We start from the raw sequence: 23,905 nt of genomic DNA, 5'->3' as shown, positions 1-23,905 counted from the left end.
ATAAATGTGGTTGCTTGAGCACTCACCCTGCACGAACTGCCTCTGCACCTCTGCATCACCCAAAGCGCCATGAGGTCACCAGTCTCCTCCTGGCTCCAGTTGGGGCCCCAGGTGGAAGGCTCGGGCGTGCTTATGTGGGCAGGACTGAGCTTTGACAGGGAGGATGAGGATTTCATAGTTGGTCTGATGCCCCCATGCAGCTGCCCCTGTGTGGCCAGCCCTGGACAGTGGCCAGCAGTGCTCAGCAGTGGAATGGAAGCCGCATGGCGGAGGCAATGCACCACAGCATCTACAAACACAGGACAGACTCCTGAGGGTGAGCAGCAGCAGGGAGGCAGCCAGCCAGCAGCCCTGGGGAGATCTCAGGGCTGGGCAAGGGGTGCAGCAGGCTGCAGCCCTTTACAACCCTCACTTATGGACAAGCAGCAGCTCTGGGTAGGAGACAAGACAGGCAGAGGCTGCCTGTGTTCTGTCCTTAGGGGCACACAGGGTCTGCACTGCACCCACATACAGAGCAGGCTGGTCCAGGCTCCTGTGCAGTGTGTCCCAGGGTACATAATGCCTGCTGGATTTTATATCCTGTAGCTAGGGGTTGCCATAGAGGCAGCCCAGCCCCAGAGCAGGACAAGCTCTCCCAGGCCAGCCCCCCTAATGGAAGGGCAGACCCAGCACTAAACTTAGTGCCAGGTAGAGTCTACACGTGCGTTACTGTGCTTTAACTAATCGTAACTAAATGTGATACCTGCAATGGTGAGGAGACTGGGGCACATGGCTAATGAAAAGAGGCTGAGGGAACTGGCCTGGAGAAGAGAAGACTGAGAGGGGATTTAATAGCAGCATCCAGCTACCTGACGGGTGGTTATAAAGAGGATGGAGAGAGACTGTTCTGTGGTGGTGGATGATAGAACAAGGAGCAATGGTCTCAAGTTGCAGCAAGGGAAGTTAGTTATTAGGAAAAACTCTCTTACAAGGAGGGTAGTGAAGCACTGGAACAGGCTACCCAGAGAGGTGGTGGTTTTTAAGATCCAGCTAGACAATCCTTGCTTGGGATGATCTAGCTGGGGATGGCCCTGCTTTGAGCAGGGGGTTGAACTAGATGACCTCCTGAGATCCCTTCCAGCCCTAATTTTCTATGATTCTGTGATTTGTAGGTATTAAATTTAGTTGTGCTTAGCCATTTTTACTGTGCAGTAAGGGCATGCAAGTGTAGATGCATGTCCATACTGCGCAGTAAACTAGGCTAAGGCGTATTAACGCGTCTCGTGTAGATGTGTCCACAGAGGTAGTTAAGATGGGAACTTAATGCCAAGTTAGAAGATAAAGGGAAGCTAGCTGAGGAAAGGACCAGGATTTGTTATGAACTTTCAGTTTTATCTCCTGTGCACTTCAGCTTCTGCTACATGGTCACCTACACTAGCAAAGGTATGAGGAAAAATATAAGTAAATCCCATACAAATAACTTTATCTGCAAGCACTCTTCATTTATGCAATTTCAGGTTGGGGTGGCTGAATCTGGAACATGTTCATCCCTTCTCGATCTGCAGTATCATCAATATACAACTCTCTTCTAGGCTCCATGTAAACAGGTAAAGCTGGGGACTTTTTTCCCTTCTTCATCTACACCGAAAGACACCATGATACAATTGAACAGCTTCATGCTTTCGTGTTGAGGCCATTTTGACTTGGTTAACGTGCTATATATGATGCACTCAATTTTCTTTTGGAACATGTCCTTACTTACGAATCAGGTTGACATAATCAATTACAATTAAGTCAGACATTCTGCTCAGAGCCTATCATTACATCTTTTCTAGCAGAGTTAAAGGGGAATGTGCAATGCTAGTTTAGCTTTTAGAGCAGGACATTGGAAATCTGGTTCGCCACTCAGTCACCACGTGACCCAGGGTGACTCACCTCTGAATCAACAGACCCATGTGAAAAATACCTAATTCACAGGAGCTTGTTGCACTCCTTAATTTGACATGGAAAGTTCAGTAAAAGCACAATGAATTATTTGCTGTGAAATGTTTGATTTGCTGTTGCCATATTAGAACATGGTGAGGACTGGGGGTTACATTTGATGCAGTAATCAACACTCAGCACACTTTCCATAGCACTTCACTTTCACTATGAATCCATTTAATTATATCATGCTGGTTACCTAAGCTGTTGTTTTTTTCCTTCTAGAATGGGCATAAAGGAGACCATAGTTGCAAGGGAAGATAATTAGTCTCCTGTGTCCAATCTTTTCCCTTTTTATACACAGTTTGGATTCAAAGACTATTATGTGAGATTAGTAACTCTCTTGAAGGAAATTGTAAAGCAAATCGAGCATAGTGCAATATATTAATTCTGAAGCTACAGCTATGGTGAGCAGAGAAAGATCAGAAACATATAGAAAGCCATGTATCAGCTTCATAAGTTTGTAAATTTGGTTAGGACACTAGGGACTGCGGCTAAGAAGTGTATTTTACATCTCTGGTGTTATCCAGAGACAGGCATAAGAAAATGAAGGAGAGTTTAATCAAGACCATTTTCTAGTCAAGGTTCTCTTCATGGGGCACAATCTGGGTGAGTTATACACCAGGTCCAGTTTCCGAGGCTCCCTCTTGGGTTCATAGGCTTTGAAAGCACAAGTCTATTAAAAATCAAAGATAACCTCCACGGTTATAATTTAGTCTGACTGGTAAATATGAAGACTACCTTTGTCCTCTGCTCATTCCCTCCTTGTACAGGTAATGCTACTAAAAAGTTAAGTAAAGCAATAACATATTTGCATCTTTGATTTGTGGTATGCAGGCATACTAGAGGCTATTGGACTTTTAAGCTGTGTAATAGTGCCATCTTGTGGTAGTACTAAATAGAACGGTAGACTATGCTTGGCATGAGCATGTACAAATCACGATTATTCCGGCTGTAGAATGCGCTGAAATTTATAGCCCCAAATTTCTTCTGTTCAGAATTTACAGCGCACTCATTAGGATATGTTAGGGTGATGTATGAGAGTCTATGCTACCCAGATGCTGCTGGGTTGCCTTCCAAGATAAGAGACTGTATCCTGGAAAGCAATGACTGAAAAGAGACTCGGAAGATTAACAACTGAACACGAGCAGTGCAGTGTTTTGGTTAAGAGAGAGAAAGTAAATGTGGGATGTATAAACAAAAGAATATAAAATAAAATTGGGAAATAGCATTAGTCAGTAGCATTTTGGGAGTACTGCATACAGTTCTGGTGTCTGCACTTTGAAAAGGACATTGAAATACTGGAAAGGATTCAGAAAAGAGCTACCAGAATGATTGAAGGTCTGGAAAACTGCCTTACAGTGACAGAGGAAAGAAGTTCAATCTATTTAGCTTATCAAACAGACGTTTAAGAGGGGAAATTGATCATGGCTCTAAAGTAACAGCACTGAAGATGTCTGATAATGGAGGACTTTAAACTAGCATTAAGAGTATAAAAAGATATACCACTGGAGGGAGAACCTAGACAAACTGAAGCTGAAAGTAAGGTGCACATTTTTAACAGCAAGGATGATTTAACATGGTGACAACTTGCTTTGGAATGAGGTGGAGTTTCCCATCATGTTAAGTCCATAAATCAAAACTGGTTGTTTTCCTAAAAGATATGCTCCATTCCAATCAGGAATTATTGGACTTGACTGAGGAGATGCCAAGTGAAATTCTCTCACCCATGTTCTGCAAAAATCTACCAACATACATTTGATAGTCCCAGGCTTGGTTAGCATCAAGCCATCAGTATCTCTTTAGCTCACTCTGCTGATGCTTACTTCAGTGTATTCATCAGAAGCTAACTCAGTACAACTTTCACTTCAAAGACCTTCCAACATCTTCCTCCTACATTGCAGGGGAGTTATGGGATCTCCAGTCCATTGGTTCCAGGGTCTCCCAGCTCTGGTGGGGGGAAAGAGGGGGAGGAGAAATGCAAAGTCTCCTGGCTTTCAATGTGCTCAGAATGCTGAGACTGTGGAAGGGGGGAGAGGGAAACACTGCATTGTGGGATGCTAGAGGACTCAGTGTTCAGATATCAGGGGCATCTTTATACGTGCTCTGGGCGGGCACTTTAATTAGCATGGCTGTTGGGAGCCATGCTAATTAAAGCATCCACAGAGTCCTGTGTATTCAGCATCTTGTGCTTCAAAATGGCGGTTGGGGTGCTTCAACTAAAACTCATTTGATGAGCTTTAAAGTGCTCCCACTGCCATTTTGAATCATGGGGATGCTGAATACACGTGACGCTGAGGCTGCTGGAGCGCACTCATGCTAATGAGCACACTCGAGCAGGCTCAATTAATCAAGTCTGCTCCAACACATGTTAATTAGCATGCGTCGGAGCAGGTGTTGAGCACATGTATAGGGCCCAAGGTGGAACAAAAATGGTACAAAACAGAACCTGTTGACACTGTATATTTTTGTCACACTTCAGAGCATTTTATCTTACCTCTACATCTGTACACCAACCTTTTGAAACATTTCAAAGGTGTTTCAAAGCTATTTCAATCATCTCGAATGTTATGTCTGTCTGCACCCAAAGATACACATCAGACGATTTAGAACCTGAGCCTGAAACACATGAAGCTTTCGATTTTTCAGCCTACAGAGGTGTCTTCCCTCTGGACAGTTCAGGTCTCCCCCTTGCAAAATATTTCTTCCCTGAGAAAAAAGTCAAGGTTTCTGTTGGTTTTCCTAGAATGAGTAAGGATGGCCTACTTGGCAAAGGCACTGCAATGTGACACAGGAGATGTGGTCTGAGTAACTGTTCCTTCTGCAGACATCCCTTAGCCTTTAAGACTGTACTCAACAACTAGTTTTGGCTGTCTGGCTGGTTGGCCGGCCAAAAGTCAAGAGCAAGTCCAGATTTCCCAATGAACCAAACATGTTAATGTACCCAAAAGTCGTCAAGACTCATGCTACGATGCTATGGCCTCACCCCTGAAGATAGCTCTGTAGTTCCACATCTCCACTGAGACAGAGACAGAATAGGGAGCAGGAGAATAGGTAGCAAACCTACTTCCCTATGTTGTATTTGTCACTGAACAATATGCTGCCTTCAACACAGCATGCTAGGTATTGTTAGCTTAGAAACTGCAGTTCTGAGGCCCTGTTGGACATAAATAATGAGTCTGTTTCTATTTTCCTTTGTTTTTAAGGTTCAGACTTTGCTTCTTCTATTTGATGGGAAGGGAAGATTAACTGAAAATGGGAGCTTCTTAAATCATGGGAATATAGATAAATAGGTGAATTGTTACCATTGATTTGCTATTTGTCTCCCGTTAGATAAATGCACTGAATTTATCATTTTAGGGCAGTTGTAGGTTACAAGCCATCAAACAGTTTCCCAATGGGTGGAATACTTTGCCTCATCAAAGTTGGAGCTGAGCTCATCTTTATGAGTTACCCACATTATCTGCGTGTCTCCTGCATGTTACTTAGAAAATATAGGATCCAATCAATAGAAGCAGAGGAAGAAAAATCTGTTATGCTTGGAAAACCCGCCCAGGGAGAAGTGACCTTTCTAAGGACCATTAGGAAACTCACCACTGGACGCCAGAGATGGAAAGCAGGTATTTAATTCAGATATGCTGGCAACTTGCCGTGTTTTGTCTTGCTTCTGAGAGTTCTTAGTTGTGGGCCTAATGTCATCAAAGTAGTTTTTCCACACCACATCCAGCACCCTGTACACCCTTTATGTTCAAATACAGTTTCCCTGGCTTCATTTAAAGAAGCTTGGGTCAAAAGACAAACGTGAAGCAAATATGTATGCTCTCAATTTGTTGATCTTAGTTCTACTGAAACTTCAGATACAAACTACTTCATGCAAACACAGAAGACTAATGGGAATGAACTTGAATGAATGAATGAGTTTGGGAATGAACTGCCATGAGATTATATCCGCCTTTATTTTGATTATGCCTTGGACTAACTACTATTGCGACTGTTGAGCCAATGTTTTGTAAAGGAGGAGCCAGATATAACCTTTCCTAGGAAAAGTGAGATTTTAAGGAGACGCAGAGAATTTCCAATTACCTGTACCATGTCACCTTATCCTCTACAAATAAGCAATCTATAGACTAACTCAGTGATTCTCAACCAGGGTACCACAGCACACCGGGATGCCATGAGCTCCTTTTAAGGGTGCTGTGAGTTGCTGTTAGGTTATCAGCACTTTTAGGTGTACAAACACCTAATTCATAATTCACAAGACAAACCCAGTGCAAATAAGAATCCGTAGGATCAAAAACATTCTGACTTGTTGTGGACTTTCTGAGTTCTTTCCAAACAGATTAATCACTGTTATCTTTCTGTAGTCAAGAAACAAGTGAAAGGTAAAAGTTGGCATTTTCCAAAGGGTGCCTAGAGTCTAACAAAGTTGAGGATTTTGGGACTGATTTTACAGCAATTAAACTGGGCCACCTTTTTTTTCCTTGAGACAGGCTGGCTTTGTCAGCAGTTGGTTAATGCATCTTCCCCAGTATAATACCACTATGCCTGATCTGGTAGTCAGTGTTTCACTTCTCCTGACAAAATTGTCATCGTTTATGACTACAACTTTTCCCAAACTGGATAACTTCCCCTTGTGTATGAGATGCCCAGAAGAGAGCAACTTTGGTGGGTTTTAAGTACATTCAGAAGTGCATGGCTCTTCGTGGATGGATTTAAGAATCTAATAAGAGGCACTAAATATGTGGGGGGCTGAGAGCCCTGGCCCTGCTTGGGAAGAGAGAGGGCTGTTACCTGAAATGCATAAAACTTTCCACAAGTCCATCACCTTAGCCTTCCCCACCCCTCCAGCAATGATCTGGATATGGGGGTGAAAAGCACGCTGGCAAAGTTCCCTGATGACACTAAGCTCTGGGGAAGTGTGACCACGCATCAGAGTAGGCTGACATTCCAGGTGCATGTAGACAGATTACTTAAATGGGAGGACCAGAACCAGATGCTGTTCAACACGGAGAAGTGTAAAGTGCTCCATCTGGGGAGGAAACATCCGCAACAAACTTACAGGCTCGGTGGTGCTATGCTAGCTAGCCCGCATCTGAAAGGGACCTGGGGGTCATAATTGGCCATAAAGTGAATATGAGCCACCGGTGCGATGCTACAGTTAGCAGCCCAAAAAAGACATCGGCATACATCAACTGATGCATATCAAGCAAAACTAAGGAAGTTATTCTCCCGCTCTACTCAGCATTGGTGAGGCCGCAGCTGGAGTACTGCATCCAGTTCTGGGTGCCACACTTCAAGAAGGATGCGGAGAAGTTTGAGGGAGTCCAGAGAAGAGCCACTCGTATGATTAGAGGCCTGAAGAGGAAGCCATACGAGGAAAGGCTGACAGATATGGGACTGTTCAGCCTACAAAAGAGAAGATTTTGCAGGGAATTGGTGGCAGCTTAAAAACGTATCAGGGAGAGCATCAGGAGCTAGGCGAACAATTATTCACCAGGGGAAAACCAGGAGCAATGGTCATAAGCTCCTAAAAGAAGGTTTTAGACTGGACAGTAGGACAAACTTCTCCATGGTTCGTGTGACCAGACTCTGGAATTGACTCCCAGCGGGGGTGGTGCAGGCACCTACCCTGGAGATCTTCAAAAGGAGACTGGACGCACACCTTGCTGGATTTATTTGACCCCAGCAGTCTTTCCTACCCAGAGGAGGGGGGCTGGACCTGATGATCTCATGATGTCCCTTCCAGCCGTAAACTTCTGTGAATCTCTGAATCTGTAAAAGTCGGTGCCTATGAATCCATTTAAGTGTTTCATTAAGAGAAAGGTGAAATATACCCTTCCCTGCACAAAAGTAGTAACAGGGCTTAGTGGGAAAACCATGTAGGGTTTAAGAAGGATTAAGGACAGCCCCTCAGTGAATGCTGCATCAGACTGAGGACAGAAGTAGAGGCCTCTGCACCTTAAGGTATAGCCAGACCCTACCCTAGGTCACGCCACCTATCCCCCACCTATCCTCTTTACAAAGTGACTAGAGAGAGCAACGCAAGCCACCCCCATGACATATGAAATTGCAGGTGTGCTGAGTGCCTTGGCAGATCTCTCTGTAAATACTTAATCCATTCTGACTGTTGAAAACCCTCAAGTGCCTGACCATTACTGTAATATTCATCATAGTGCTGGGGAACCTAATAAATCCATTTGTAGCAGAGACTGATTCTATGGTAAAGCAGCGTCTTACACTGATGTATGCATTAGTTAATAAAGCATGGGCAACTGTTCATTCCAACAACACTAGTACAGCACTAGTGGACTTTACTGTGTAGGGAGGGAGTGAAAGGGGAAAACTTTTTTTACCAAAACATCAGTCATGCAAGCTGGTGAGATACATTAGCAATATATTTTCTTTTAAAAGCTAACAAATGCAAAGCCTTAGAAACCAGCACACGTGAAATAAAATCCATAAGCAATCCATATGAAGTCCCAGCACCACACAGTACCTTAAATTATATATATAGCATGAGGACAGTTCCTGAACTTAAAGGTAGCTTACAGCCTATAGCTTTCTCTCCGTCTGTCTCTATACCGAACTTCTCCTGCACTAATGTAGAGACCATGAGGCTTTTATTCCCTTCTGTCCACTATAGAGCTAAAGGCAGATTTTTCTGTTGGAAAAGCTGTGCTGAAAGAGATTCCAGATCAGTTGTTCTTTGTTAGAGGGAGGTTACAGCTGTCATTCTGATACTAACCTCTGTTGCAGGATCTCCTTTGTAGATACTGTAGTTGTAGTTGTTTCCATAGAAATATCTTCATGCTTCAGTATCTACAAGCCCCCCAATTATTCTCTCTTAGACATCTCATTCATTAAAATATTTTCAGAGCAGGAAAATAATTAGGCTTGACTACTATTTAATTTCTGGGTGAGACAAAAATGAAAAGGACAATTAGAAAAACAATAGGTTTATTTAAAACAACACACAAGCTACAGAGTATCAGCCTTGCAAAACACTTGTAACTAACCTAAGAAATCTCTCTGGGGTTAGAGATTATGAATATTTTAGTCTATTGTATTCATTTTAATGACTGCATTATGAATCTTGCTCCTTCCTGAGCAAGTCAATTAAGGTATAACTATGAGATGCTTAGCAGCCTTGTCTACAACCGAATCCCCTGTGCTTACTCTTTTCCTGGATCCTTTGCATTGCTGAGCATCAGGTACACCTGAACTGAAGTCCTCTTCCCTAGTAGCTTCCAGGTCTAATGGACTTGCTTCTGTAGCTGTATCATCTGCATTTTCCTTGCCATCTTGTGCCACTTCCCCACCATCAGGAACTCGTTCCTCTCCCTGAAATTACCACAGGAGACATAAAGAACATTCCATATTATTAAAGATCTATATAAACAACATAAGTAATGACCTGATCTTAATCCAAGATGCCCTGGTCAACAGAAGCCACCCTAACCTAATGAGACAAGAACGTGAGCCTTTTATTTATACAAGATAGTTAACTAGTGCTGGAAGCAGCAGGAATATTCAGAACAAAGAAAACATTAAGCTGATTGTTGGAAGGCAACCTAAATAGGATAAGTAAACACAAGAATGGCAGCTCTTTGTTTCAAGCTTTGTTTTGCTTCCACCCCTTTCTCCTTTTTTGCTTATTATTCATTATTTGAATGAGCTTCATTATCGCAATTTATTTCCTTGAGAATCATTTATGGGAAATTGGTCTATTCAAAATTTAGAGATTGTGTTAAGCCTTGTTCCTGCACAGAGCTCTGTGCAGCAGACTTCCTATGTAAGCAGTGGAAAAGAGGGCGTTATAGTTGCGCAGTTGTAGGCAAACTGCAATGTAGGTGTTGTTACCGCTGCTCCATTCATGGTGCATGTGAGACTGCACTTGCTTCAGTTAAGAAAGCTACTGCAGACCCAATATTTGGATCTGCTTGTGCTTCAGATCAGCTGTGGCTCACATATCCCAGGTGGCAAGCAAAATAAGGACTTTATCATGATAATGGTCCTTTATAATCAATAGTCCAAATCTATTGCAGATTAGCCACACAAATCATTGTCCAGCGCTGCAAGATCACCCATGTTTATACCAGTCTCTCAAATGTAAAACCCATTTCCCTAGGCAGGAACAACGTGATTATGGGAAAGTGAGTCAGGACATGACAAATCAATCACTCTACCTTATTCATCTGGCCTGCATCTGACCGCGTGGGTTCATCATCATGGGTTTGTGCTGTGGGGCAGCCACCTTTGTCCTCTGAAGAATGGTGATGACCTGCATTTCCCAAGGAAAAGATTATAATGAAAGGATGTTAGTAGCTCCTCTACAGCAGTGGTTCTCAACCCGCGGCCTGCGGGCAGCCCAGTGAACACACTGCTGTGGCCCATGTGACAACCTGTTAAAACATTTTTTAATAGATACACAGGAATTAAGTTCACCCACAAAAACCCATACAACTATGAGATGTTGTCTTTACGACTTCAACCCACTCTCCCTATTTTGATGTTGGGAGTGACAGTTTAGTAACAAAACAGAACTTGATATAGTAAGTGATAATGCCCCAAAGACCATTCTACCTGTCTAATCTGAGCACCCCAGTTCCTAACAGCCTCCTGCGTTTCACCTGAAGTATTTATAGGCACACTTATTTGAATGTTTTAAGAAAACCTTGCGTTGTCACACACAAGATTTTCTAAAAAACTTTATGAAAATCTCATACTTGCATACAAACAGGTGCAGCTGTAGAGCTCCATGTACAGGTACATTTTGAAAAGCTGGACTTAGTTTTCACATAATAATGTCTCCTCAAATATAAAATGAATCCAAAAATATTTTTAATAGTTCTTGAGCCTCCACCATCTTGATGCAAAGACATGATATCCAACAACGTGAGAAGATAATTTGAAGGACTCTAAACTTTCTTCTTTGCTGATTATTTCAGAAGAACTGTAATAGCTAATAGTGAAACTCAGTGTCTAGCATTTGTGGTACCCAACTAAGTATCTCTGATGTACTCTGATTTTCTCTTAATTAGGTGAAGTAAAATGGATGCAGAGAAAACAGAACAAGACTGTGCTTAAACTACAGAAAACTTTTTAATGCAACCCTTAAAACTGCCTCTGTTCCAATCCTCAAACAGCAAGAAAATCTCAGCATATTCTTCTCTCTCTTGTGAATGGCTTCCTTAAAAGTCATTCAATATCTTTCTCGTCTTGGGCTGGAAGTTTGTTCTGTTAAAACAGTGTATTTCTCAGCCAGTGCTCTGTTCTCCAGCACTAACAAAGACACGTGTTTTGCTCCTTTTCAGACAATAATAGGTTATCTGCTTGACTCCCAAACCACTCAGTTCCCAATGGCTTTAATCAACACAAAGTTAGTCTACTTCTTCACGTGAGTCTTTTACTTGTAGACTTCACCTACCTTACTCAATTATTCTTAAAGTGTCGAACTATTCCTTAATTGGTTCAGCAGTTAGGGACCTGGACATATATTCCTATAAAATTATTTTCATATTTCTAGTCAGCCTTTGTTAGCAAGAGTAACTGTCCCCATTACTGTAACTACTGGCTATAAATTATTCTTGGCTGACTTTTCAAACAATAGAGATTAATTTAGAATAGATATTTTCAGTTATTTTTTTACTGATAGTTTAAGAGCTGTCTTTCTATAGCTATATACTGATAAAAATTCAACAAACCCATAAAGAGGAGCATTGTCAAGATACAGGCTTTCACTCAAACATGCATTTACCTATCTATGCATACCCAAACCAGTGTAGCATTTCTGGTGTACAAAGCACTGCAGTTTCTCTGTACTGCCACTAGATGCAGCCACATAACCTTGCAAAACTGATTGGTGAGAAGCTTTTTTGGAACACACATTGGTGTAAAATCCCTACAATTTTCTTGGAGGAAAAAATAATGTGTGCAAGATTGCTATGCAGTTGTGTCATAAATAGCTACATTCCACAGTGTATAGCATGTATGTGCGTGTGCATCAAGAAAATCAGAACAGGATGGAGTTATTGATTTTGATGACTGTTATCACTTGTCCCACACGGAGTTTGTGATGCTGAATTACACTGTCTGGCGCTGACAGGATGTAGTGAGGAGGATGAGGACACGTGAAGAAATGAAACAAAGACGCACATGTCTCCAATTAAACACAGAAAGGTGCAAACAAATGACCAGAGAGGGGTGCAACTTTGCTGCCCCATTTTGTGATGCAGCATTGACCTGTCTCTCCTTCTCCAGCATAATGCTAGTAGTGTGAGCTCCACTTCCAACCTTTCTTAGCATGTATGGGTAGCAAGAAGACCAATCTATCTGCAGAGGAGCTGATACAAATTTCACAGCCTGGGAGGTGCTGCTACTGTTCCTTGCAACCCCAGAAAATCCTTGTGCTGTTCCCTCTCCAGCCAAGCTGGGGAGCTTTGCAAGTTCAACTCTTCTCCAAAGTCATGAAACCTCAGGGCACTCTCCTCTCCTTATTGCATCTACAGTCTGTCCCATGCTCCCCTTCACGTTAACCTCTGTATGGGTAATATACTGCACTGGGCTTTATACACACACACATATGAATAGATTCCACATATATTATGCGCACCTTATTGTTTCAAACACAGCTTTTATAATCATTTGATTTTCCCCTGAAGATGGTAAAAATTATGCCTATGCAGCATGTTTGCCATCTAGGAAAGCGATTACTAATGAGCTGTGAGCCATAAGTTTAAACTACCTTTTTAAAAGCATATCTTATGAGATATTTTCCTGCCAAGCTAACAGGCTGCAATCGTATTCCACTGGCGAGATAACACTCAAAAGTCACAACATAGAGAAGAGGGTCCCTTCTATAGGTCTTACGCTCTTTCTCCCCTTCCTTCAAAAGCATGCATCTCTTCATATACCTGCAAAACTGCATAAGGAAGCTCTCAGGTCACAGCTGAATTTTTGCTGACAATCATTTAGATGGTGTCTCACTGAAATGATTCACTAAAACCCTTGCAAAGGAAAAAAAATGAAAGAAATAGCACCTGAGTGGGACAGGATGCCTATAAGCAGATGAGATGAGATGAGTGAGACCGATTAAAGGGAAAGGAAACACCAGCTCTCATTGTTAAAAACATAAGAAGAACAAGTCACTATAAAATGTGATATATAAAGGAACCTTGGTTGGGGTACCTAATGGCCCTATGGCAGTGGTCACCAACCAGTTGATTTTGATCAACCGGGAGAGCTCGGAGCCTCTTGGAGTCGATCCCCACACCCAGCCCAAAAGGTCAGTCTGTGGGGGAGGGAAGGGTCAGGGGCCGGATTGAGCACATAGATGTATAAACCTGCCATCCCACTTGCATAACCAAACTCTTGTGGCTATGCACAATAAATCCTTTGGGCCAATTTCTGTACTGTGCCGGGAGCTCCATCCATTTATACCAGAGCTGCATTTTATTCAGCACTGCTCAAATTCTCTGCAGTGTGATCGTGTTATCTCAGGATCTTTATGCCAGGCCTGGTTAACTGCATATTTTGGACCAAAATCCTCTTTTGAGCCAGGCAACTCCATTAAATGGCCAATACACTAAACCCACCCGCTCAGCACATTCTCCACACACTACAAATAATAGAGTAGGCTGCTCAGCTTCTAACCGTAAAGCTCAAATAACCAATAAGGTGAAAATTGCTTCGTTCAGTTTAACTCACTCTCTGGAAGGCCTGGTCCCAAACGAATCTTTAACCAGATATTAACACGTTGGCTCCAGTCCCCAGGTGCCTCCACCTCCCACAATCTCTCCTGCTCCTCGGAGTGGGCCTGCAGGAATCGCCGGCAAACTAGACAAAAAAAAACAAGGAGTTGTGTATAAGTTGCTGTGGCATTACAGATCTTCTCCCAGATAGAGACATCCTTTTTCTTCTAGGCTTTTTGTTGGTTTTCCCTCCCTTCCCACCCATTATTTTCTCAGTTTGTCAAAAGCCTTATGCAAGCCCCATCACCATGGTCAGGTATCTACACCCAACAAAAGGAACAGTGCATGCAGTTGAAGACTATTGAAGGCAGTGTTCAGTAACAACACGCCCTAGAAAAATATTGAGAATCTAACTAGAGCTAATAAGAAAAGGACAAATACCAAATTAAGTGCCCCACTCTGCTTCCTCCCCTTCCACGCCTTCCCCTGTACCTAGGTGGAGAAAAGACTTTATTAAAATATTGCCTGAATAAACCCCACATGGGTTGTTTATGATAGTCCATACTATAACACTGTAAGAAAACTGGTTTTTCCACTGAGAAGGAATAACGTCATCTTTCTGATTTATTATTATATAGAAGGAATATCTTGAAGGGACAACAGGAAGTGATTATTTAGAAGCATGAAATTGCACACTTTGAAACCTCCTGCTTCATTGAGCAATAATAAACCTTAACCTTCCCTCCAGCAAACTGTTATCAAATTAATCCTTGCAAAACATTTAATAAAGCAACCAACAAAATGTGTATATGAGCTTCACTAATCATGGGTTATCCACCAATCCCAAGCCAGTATCCACTTGTCAAGGATTCAGATTCTTTGGGGCAGAAATAATATCTCACACATTTCTGTAAAGCACTTAGCACACAACGGAGATAAAAAAATAGTAACATGAGGCTTTCTAGAGTCAAAGGCAGCATTAATTAACAAGACATTCGGTGCATCTATATGTGTGCAGCATGCTAACTTGCTGCAGAAGAAAGTGTCACAGTCTACACATGCAATGCTCTTACACTACAACAAACTGATTTTCACTGTCATAAGATAGTATTGTCAGAAACAGTACTATCTTACAGCGATACAAATAACTGCACCTAAATGCATGTGTAAACACTGATCTGGGCATACATTGTACACAGTCAGCCCAGGCAGCACAGGACCAGATCCCTGCTTCCTACCTAAACACCTGGCTCCACTCTTTGGACACTCTCGTGCCCCAGCCAGCCCCAACGCCACAACCCAGAGCACGGACCTGAGTTCCCCAAGCCTGCTGCCAATACAGGGCTGACCTGCCCTGGCTCAAACTGCTGTGGTCCCAGGTACACGTGAAGATGCTGCGCCCGGGAGCAGCTGACTCTGGCATGAACTGTGCTGAAGTTTATTGAGGCACACTAATTGCACATGTAGATGTGCCCATGGGGAAGAAAATCATAATAGCTCTTGTCAGTAGTTGCAGGGTTAAGAGGGCCAAAGAGAAGAAGCTGCCACTTAAGACTGAAGCTGCTTCTCATTAAAGGCAACTCAATCTTGCATTTCTAAATAGTTCAGTACATTCAACTGGATTTTTTCAAGCCCTTGCCAACCATTTTTCCATCTGGTCCTGGTAGCTTCTCTAAGTCAGCTGAGACACCATGGCACACTGTCCCTGTACTCTGGGTAGTTCATCTTCCAGGAGAATGAGTTTTGATGGTTCATTTTTCTTTAACGTTCAATTAGATTTTGCAGTTTTCATGTTTTTGACATCCTGTCATTATTCTTGTAAGTAAACATTTGACTTGCAGTAATGAGGAGACCGTTGTCATTAATTTTACTCAGGGATTCCACCTAAATCAATTTCTTCAGCAAGAAATCCTGGAAGTGATACCTACAGTGAGAAGAAAACACTCAGCCCAAGTCTTTTGCAGACAGAGTAGGGATACCAGATAAGAAATGCTAGGAGGCACACTCACATTTAATGGAAGCATCTGCAGGTTACACTCTCCTACCTTGGTCAGTCCATGACACCTAAGGTGAAATCATGGCCCCATTAAAGTCAATGGCAAAACTCCCACTAACTTGAATGGGATTTCACCAGGGTTTCTCCTCTAATATTAAATATGTGGGTTGCAGGAAGTGTCAGGAGTTTGAATCAGGGCTCCATTATGCTAGACACTCCACAAACACATGTAAACAGGGAGACTTAGCCCTGAAGAACCTTAGGCCTAAATTATTAGAGAAGAAAAATGTAGCCTTATGATGCACCACTAGTATCTGCCTATAAACACTAAAATGTAGCATTTAGATTTACCTCCTCTATATGTCATTCATATTTCCACCAGAGACACTATTTTTGTTGAAGGAAGAAAAATAATGGATTCTTTATTATTTCTTCATGGAGCTGATGCCCTAAGGAGGGCTGGGGGAAGACAAGGAAGTGCATATGCAGTATTTGGAGTACTTGTGTGGCTTGTCTGCATGTACATGTTATCCATTAGAGAGAGAGGTACAGAGTTTGCATATGTACATACGTGTGTGTGTGTGCACGTGCATACACACACACACACACACACACACACACACACACACACACTGTACACAGCTGAATAAAGGTGTTATTGGTACCAGACAGTTCTGTCTGCAAAATCATGCATAGGTAACCCAGACATCCATAACAAGTCACACTAATGCCTCCATGCCACACTGTATCTCCTGGTACTTGGTTTACATACCGAACAGTACTGTTTTAAAAATGTTCTGGAGATTTAAAAAATAATTTTAGGGTGATTTTATGTAAACTTCTACCCACAAAACTAGGCTGGCTGGATTTACCCTGAATCGCACTGCACAAGCCACAGAGAAAAATTATAACTGATGTTGATGAAAAATGATGTTGATGTTCAAAAGTTGCTTAGATATTTCATGGGAGTAGTCATGACAGGCATGGATTAGTGAGCAAAGTCCAGGTGTGGTGCCTGATAAATGCAAGTGGTATGTGCAGATGGACACCCACACAATCTTTCCCATTCCTTTTGTGTTAAATAAAGCCTATGGCAATACCCACATTCTCTTTCTCAGAGGTAATAAGATAGGAATGCAAATACCAAACAATCGTTCGGGACTTCTACCTTTCCAGGCTTTATAAAAGTATTGGGATTCCTTCCTATATGAAATTCCGTCTGACTCCAGAAGGATGGACAATTGCGTGCCAAAGACAAGTTCAGAACAATGTGTTGAATTCTCCTGCAGCCAAGAAGCCTCTACTGATATTTTTAGGAAAGGCATTAATTATGCATGACCCTCACCTAATGTTTCCACATCAGGGGTTTTACCTTGGTACATGGCACCAGAAATAGGGCAGCTGATCCCCAAGGCATCCTCAGTCCCAAAAGACTGACAGAAATCCTGAAGCATTGTCATTCCCAAGCCACATCCTCTGTTCTTTCTCCTGACAAATATGGTATCCAGAACTGGAAGAAAGTAGCACTGACTGGTGTTGTTATTGCACAGGCTTCCTGAGAGCAAACAGAAAAATAAGTCAGAAAAACTGAAAAGTTAAACTTTCCCCCAAGTGAACAAACAGCAGTATTTCCCAAGGGCCGGACACGTCAGGGTCCCCTCCTCACCCAGCTGAAAGGACCTGGTTAACACGTGGATAAGAAGTGCTAAATGCACTCGTTTCCAGGCTCTGGCTCTTCATTGTCACACTGTGTCCCCACCATTGTTGAAAATGAAGAAAGTCAGCTGAAAAGATGTAATTGGGCTGTTGCTAGGGGGCTGGGAAGCAATCTGAGCATTTTCTTGTAAATTTGGCTGCTGTGGTTTTTACAGGGCTCAGAAAATAAATTTACAGGCCCATAGACTGCTTTTCTTTCCTGATCAGAGCTTACTCTCAGTCCACCTAGTCCAATATTCTGTCTCAGGAGATGGACAACACTCATACATCCTCCCTACCCCTGCCCCAGTCGTGGCTAGGCTTTTTCCCAAGTGATAAGATAATACTTTGAAGCCTGAGAGCTGAATGGCCTTCTCCTCTCACCTGTCCAGTGAAAAGGAATGCTCTTAAGGGTCTAAAAGTGATCCTGCCCTTTTAAAAAAACCCTGAATTTTTAACCCACCAATGCAATGAATTCCATTAGTTATATAAGCATCTTAATGTACTGCTTATCTTAATCCCTCTCCTTTCTTGGGTCCTGATTCAGAAGGGATTTGAATGGGTGCTTACATTTAGGCCCAAGGACAAGCCCTTTGTTGAGAAAGGGTGGTTTGTGTGGGTGTTTACAAGCCTTCAAATACCTATAAGTAATCCTGAGTGAATTTTCTTTCAACATAAACCCATCCTTCCACCTCCCAAATCATTCTTGTTGCTGGTCTCTGACATTTATTTGGTTTCTTTCCTTGAGTTAATCAAAAATCTTTTGGGAATGAGCTGCCCAGAAATTAATGCAATTATTCAGATGCAGTTCCACTTTCAATCAAACCGACACAATAGCTCTTAAAAACAACCTGCCTCCCAGTGCTACTATGAATAATCCAGCAGCGGTCTATAATCAAGTCAAAACTGCATCAAAACAGACATCTTGGATCACCCACTGACCACAGGCCATTTGAATGCGACTTCAGTGCATGTATAGTGGGACATTTGTTTTTAATGCTGAGCATACCCACATACTAGACATGCCTATTCTGGACAGAAGGTCAGACCGGCCCAAGTACATGCAATTATGTCACCCTTTGATGGCTGACCTGCCAAAAGCTATAATTTTTAATACTGCTTAGTGCTGGCAGTCTGCTTCACCGAAAGACAGGGAATAAAACAGAGCCTGTTGGGTTCAGAAAACCCCTGCAGATATAAAGTCTGCAACCCCACATACTCTGGGGGCACAAGATACCAAACAATGCTTCACGACACTATACCACAGAGCATGGGATAAAGTTGAAGAGAGAAACCAGAGGGAGCAAATGCAGAAGCAGCCATGGCCAGGACCATCAGATATTTAGAAAACTCTCAACAGTTTTGCCTGATCTTGCACCAGCCCTCATCCTTGTGCTCCCACACAGGCTCTTCACCTCCGCCTTGTACCACCAAAGCCTCTCCTGCTTCACCCCTTAATTTCCTTCCCTTCAGTGTCCCTTTTCCCTTTACTTTTCTTTCCATTCAGCTTATCCTCAAATAACACTCCTGCAAAAAATGATCATGGAACAAATGTGACATTTGCTGCCTTCATATTTTGACGTATTATACCTCCTTGCTGCACCCTATGCCTGCCCTGTGATCGTTCCGAGTCAGGGACTGCCTGCTACTCAGGGTCTGTGCAGTGCCTCCCACAAGCCCCCGTTCTGAGCCGATACGTAGGCATCATCATAATAAATACAGCCAATAATGGCTGGAGCAAATCTTCCTCTAGCTAGAAACATATGTGCTTTTGGAGCAAAAGGCTTTGGGTCCTATATATAGCATATGTACTAGGAAATCGTGAAGTCACCCCATAAGTATCTCTGTAATACGGCATCCTCCCCTTTCTCCTTTGTTCATAAAGGCAGTCTAATTACTGAAATGCTCCCGAATCCTGCTCCCAGCAGCACTTTGATAGCAGAAGTCTTAGGCAGGTTTCAGGGCCTCTTTCCTGGTCGCAAGGACAGAGCAAATGGGCAGTTAAGGAAAACATGACACACCTACGTAAGGCAAGAATTTGAGTGTGCCCTGGGTCTGACTGTCGGTTGGCACGGAAACAGAGACGTCAAACTTCTGGCAATATCACAGCATGTGTCCCAAGGAGCTGATGAGCTTTAAGAAGCTCTGAATTCATGACCAACAATACAGCTGTGGTCTCATCAACCCCAATACTGGCCCTCTAAGCTTCTTAGCACTTCTTGTAGACCCCTGAGACACCCAATGCTGACGTGCAGACGTTCTGCTGGGAGGCGGCTGCCAGGAGCCGGCTGATCGCTTTCTGGCATCCTAATTTTGTGCTCCGAGGAAGACAAAGATTTGTGAAATCTAAGGGTCTCATAAATTAAATGACTTTCCTTTGGCCCTGAGCGCGTGTGTCAGAAACAGCCATAGCCTATAGCCCTTTCCAAATTAAAAAGAATACTTTGGGGTGAAGAGGCTTTTGCCACTAGGCCTGATTGCACACTAGAGAAGGCCACTAGTGAGGTACTGATGGCCTCGAACTGACCATTTGGCCCTTGTGGGGTTGACTTAGACCCGTGCTTCTTGAGTTAGGCATGAGAAGAGAGACGAGGGAAACTAGGGACTGGTAGTGGAGATGGAAGCATTTATGCCGTCTGCCCTTTCGGAGCCTTTGATCTGTTCGGTTAAGCCAGGAGTGCCAAATGACCAACTTAAGAGGCAGCACAATGGTAAACAGCAATTACGAGGGCAGGAAAACAGGCAGCCATTAGCATTCCCCAACAGCCACAAACCAGAAGAAACCCAACCCTGTCCCCACATCTAATGGGTCCAAGCAAAATTAGGCTGCACATACTGACTGCCTCCCCGCTGAACAAGTTGGCTTGGCACACACGAATTTGGACAGACCTTCCAAAGGGCTAGTGCTTGTGTTAAGGGTGGGGAATATTTCTGCTGAACAAAACCCAAGGTCAACCCATTGTGTGATTTTTGCATAGGGAAAAGGAACCAAAGGCTCTGGCTTCAATAAAATTAAATGATTTCATATTTTGACTGGTATGCCATGATTTAATTTTATTCAAGCCAGACCCTTCCATCTGGTTCAAAAAATGCACATTAAAAACATTATTGCTAGAAAAGGGGTTGAGGTGAGAACAATTATCCAACAACAAAGCTTTCTGCTAGGTGCTAGAGGGGTTACCTTCAGTTCTGATTTCATTTTACATAAAGGACATGTATGTGATCAATGGAAAATAAATACAGAGCCACTCTTTAGGGACCTAGTTCAGCAAAAACCCATTCAACTGACCATGTTGCTGCAAGCCTGCAAAAGTTTGTATGAAAAAAGGGGCTGAAATATTCTTCATCACATCATGTGAGGAAGCACTTCAGATATCTGAATTAAGTTAAAAAGTCTAGTGTTATACCTGATGCACAACAATAAAAACACCACTGCACAGAGCTTCTACCATTTCACATTATTTACTAGTTTAGGGCTGTCCAAGTGGTAGCCCATGGGCTGTACGCAGCCCAGGAGGGATAAAATTGAGGCACCCAGGTTCCCACCTGGCCAAAATTCCCTCCATTGCTCCAGCTGCAACAGCTCCAAGCTCTCGCTCTCTCCTACTTCCTCTTCCTGCCACAGGGCACGGGGTGATACAGTGCGGTACAACCTTCAGCACCAGGGTGCCTGAGTGGCATGGTGCAGCAGGGGATCTTGTAGAGGTGAGTCAGGGCACATGATGCAGAGGGGAGGTGTGGGCAGCAGCAGCTGGGACCAGGGTGCAGTGGTGGGGGGACTCCCAGGAGCAGGATGCAGTAGCAGGGGACGGGGGCAAACAGTCCACTGGAGGAGAAGCGTGTGGCCTCTGCAGATGTGGCCCAAGGGATGTGAGGCCCTCGGTTAATTAGAAGTTGAACAGCCCTGCACTAATCAATCCTCATACGATCCCACGGAGTTGCTATTATATTTGTTTAGCTACCAAGAAAACAAGAACAGAGTGCAACCCGCACACCGCCACATCCCATTTTATCAGTCAGCGGTTTCCAAATCCGGTCCATGGAGCACTGGCAAATCAGTGGCCAGCCTGGAGGGCATTTGTTGCTGGCTCAACTCCTTTTGTCAATGTTGTCTCAGAGACCCAACAAATATTTGACCCCAGTTGCTTTCATGGCTGTGTTACTACTGCTACCCTTCTCGACACTTTCGCTACAGAGGTCCCGGGGAAAGAGAGAAAGATAAGTAAGAGTCACTGGTCAGTAGTTACCCCTGAAAGTGTCAAGGGTAATATTGTACTGTTATAAACTACACTGGTTTAAGTGCTATCTGTCTGCAACTTATCTTACAGTAGCCATTCCCTACAGGCAAAGTGACATGGCACTGTACTAGGCATCCAGCTGCATGTAATAGTATGCAGCTATTTCAGAAGAGCTGAATGTCCATCTGCTTCCAAATCCCGGGCAATTTACATTGGTGCACAGAATCAAAGTAAATGACATTTGCATAAGGGTCTTGTCTGTCCAGGGTGCTAGATTGTAAATTCCTTGCGGTCAGTGACTTTCTCATAATAACAGCGATGCCCTGGTCCCAGGCTGGTGGTCCTTGGTTCTACTGCAATACTAACCAAACAAACAATGACCAAAAAGCTGACAGTATTTCAATCCTTGCAGCCAAAGTGGGATCCCAAAAGGGACAAAAACCCTTTTTTGTTGCTTATTAGCCCTCTCTCTGGCTTTCTATATTGATTATTTGCTTTTTGAATCTTCTGCATTCTTCCAATTCTTATGCACTGTGGCAAAGGCAGTAAAAATCCATCTTTAGTAATTACTAATCCTAAACAAATAATCCATGGACTTGCATGATCTCACTTGCACAAATAAAAGGACCAAGTACTGTCGTCATTAATCCCGTGAAAACACGAATTCTTTCTGGAGGTTCTCTCACCAGGCCATGCCAGGAAATCCTTAAATGAAAAATGTAAAAGAAACCAGAAACAGTTCTCAGCTCCAAAGTGTATCTAGGAGAAAATGCTTGTTTTTTGTCTCCTACAAAATATTTCAACTTCTACAGGTTGTTTTCGGTAGAGCAGGGTGTGCAGGCTAAAGAAAGCATAGCAGCTTCAGTAACAGAACTCAGACGGCAAAAAACAGTGGTTTTTTCTACTGCATTTTAAATGGGTAAGTTAAATGGGATCTGAACTCCTCAGCTGCCTAATATGGACACCACTGTTGGGAAGCCACTGACAGATAAATCTAGCAGTGTTTGCCTTGGCACACAACAAAATGTCTTACCAACCTACTTTAGTGGCCTGATATGTCCCATCAATCGCCAGAGTGCCCAGTGGTAAATGCCACATGCCTATCATCAGACAGAAATAGCCACATACCGGAGAGGTTAGGGTGATGATCTGTGCAGTCATGAATATATCTTGTTTTAATAAATAAGTCCGATGCTCATGAAAAGTGATAAGGTTAAGTCTTAGAGAATGAAGTCTTATGTTTAACCATGCAACAGGTGCAGCCTGGTCAGCATCAGTACACGTTTCCCTACACTATTTTGTCACTGTAACTTAAACTTGACATGAAGGAACCATCTCTAGAAGCAAAGCAGATGTCAGGTCTCCATTCACTCTCAGCTAAGCCTACCAAGAGAAATCCAAATACATGCTAGTCATGATGTGGATGCACATCTGTTTGAATCAGTACCAATACCAACCATTAAGCTTGTTGTATAGGTCACTTTGATGCACAGGCAGTCCTCGACTTACAATGTTTCGAGTTACACCATTTCACACTGACAACGTTTCTAAATTGACACCCTGCTTCAACTTTATGACATCAGTTTCAACTTTACAACGTTTGATCCGATGCGATGCCACGCCAGTGAACAAGTTTGCTGTGTTGCTCATCTCCCTGGAGAACATCTGTCCAAACTTCCTTGGATACTTTCTTTAAGACAGCAGACAAGACTCCAGAAAAACCTGCAGCCAAGACTCCTGAAAAGACCCAAGCCAAGAACCCTTCAAAAAGTCCAGCCAAGTCACTTCAAGGAAGTCCTTCCAAATCAATATAATCGCTATTTACAATATAAATATATTAATGTAGCTATATTACTCATCTATAATTGATCGAGTACAAAATTCTGGGGTATTTTTGGTGAAAATAGGGTATCAGGCCTTGGTTCAGGAACCAATCCCCCATTTATAACATTGCTCTTATGAGAAAATCGGTTCCGAGTTGCAACATTTTGACTTAAGATGCAGTTTTCAGGAACCAGTTGTGGCGTAAGTCCGAGGACTGCCTGTACCTGCATGAGAATGACTTCCCAACACCGCCAACCTGGGCTAAGCTTCAACCACTGAATTACATATGGAAACCTGGCTTATGCAGAGGCCCTCTAGCTCTGTAGCCAAGGCAGAGGAAATTCCCATTACCCAGATCCCTAGCTACTTATTCCTGTGCTTATAACCATCCAGGCTCCACAAATGCTGTTCTGGTTTTTCGGCCATGTTGAAACATGGCTTCTAATTTCATCTTATTGTGGTTAACTGGAGGTTCACAGAGGTGATACAGCAGGAGTTTG

The 23,905-nt window shown here is 43.0% G+C and overlaps 1 protein-coding gene across 4 annotated transcripts in view; it reads right to left on the bottom strand.

Moving 5' to 3' along the window:
* Positions 1-8,884: 8,884 nt before the first annotated feature.
* The window catches only part of LOC149852089 (protein FAM169B-like), a 56,673-nt gene continuing 41,652 nt past the window's right edge, over positions 8,885-23,905 (bottom strand). For all 4 annotated transcript variants that reach the window (XM_090029483.1, XM_090029485.1, XM_090029484.1 and 1 more), the window contains 4 exons: positions 17,021-17,203; positions 13,669-13,797; positions 10,149-10,243; positions 8,885-9,303 (listed from right to left, as the gene is read on the bottom strand). In XM_090029483.1, coding sequence (XP_089885609.1) covers positions 9,079-9,303; positions 10,149-10,243; positions 13,669-13,797; positions 17,021-17,203 — 632 coding nt within the window. In that variant the 3' untranslated portion in view covers positions 8,885-9,078. The remainder of the gene's footprint in view (positions 9,304-10,148; positions 10,244-13,668; positions 13,798-17,020; positions 17,204-23,905) is intronic.

Source organism: Crocodylus siamensis, chromosome 15 (assembly GCF_052110815.1).
Source record: "Crocodylus siamensis isolate JL-2025a chromosome 15, ASM5211081v1, whole genome shotgun sequence".
NCBI classification, from domain to species: Eukaryota; Metazoa; Chordata; order Crocodylia; family Crocodylidae; genus Crocodylus; species Crocodylus siamensis.
Note: the sequence above shows the minus strand (reverse complement) of the source record. Positions and strands in the feature narration are given on the sequence as shown.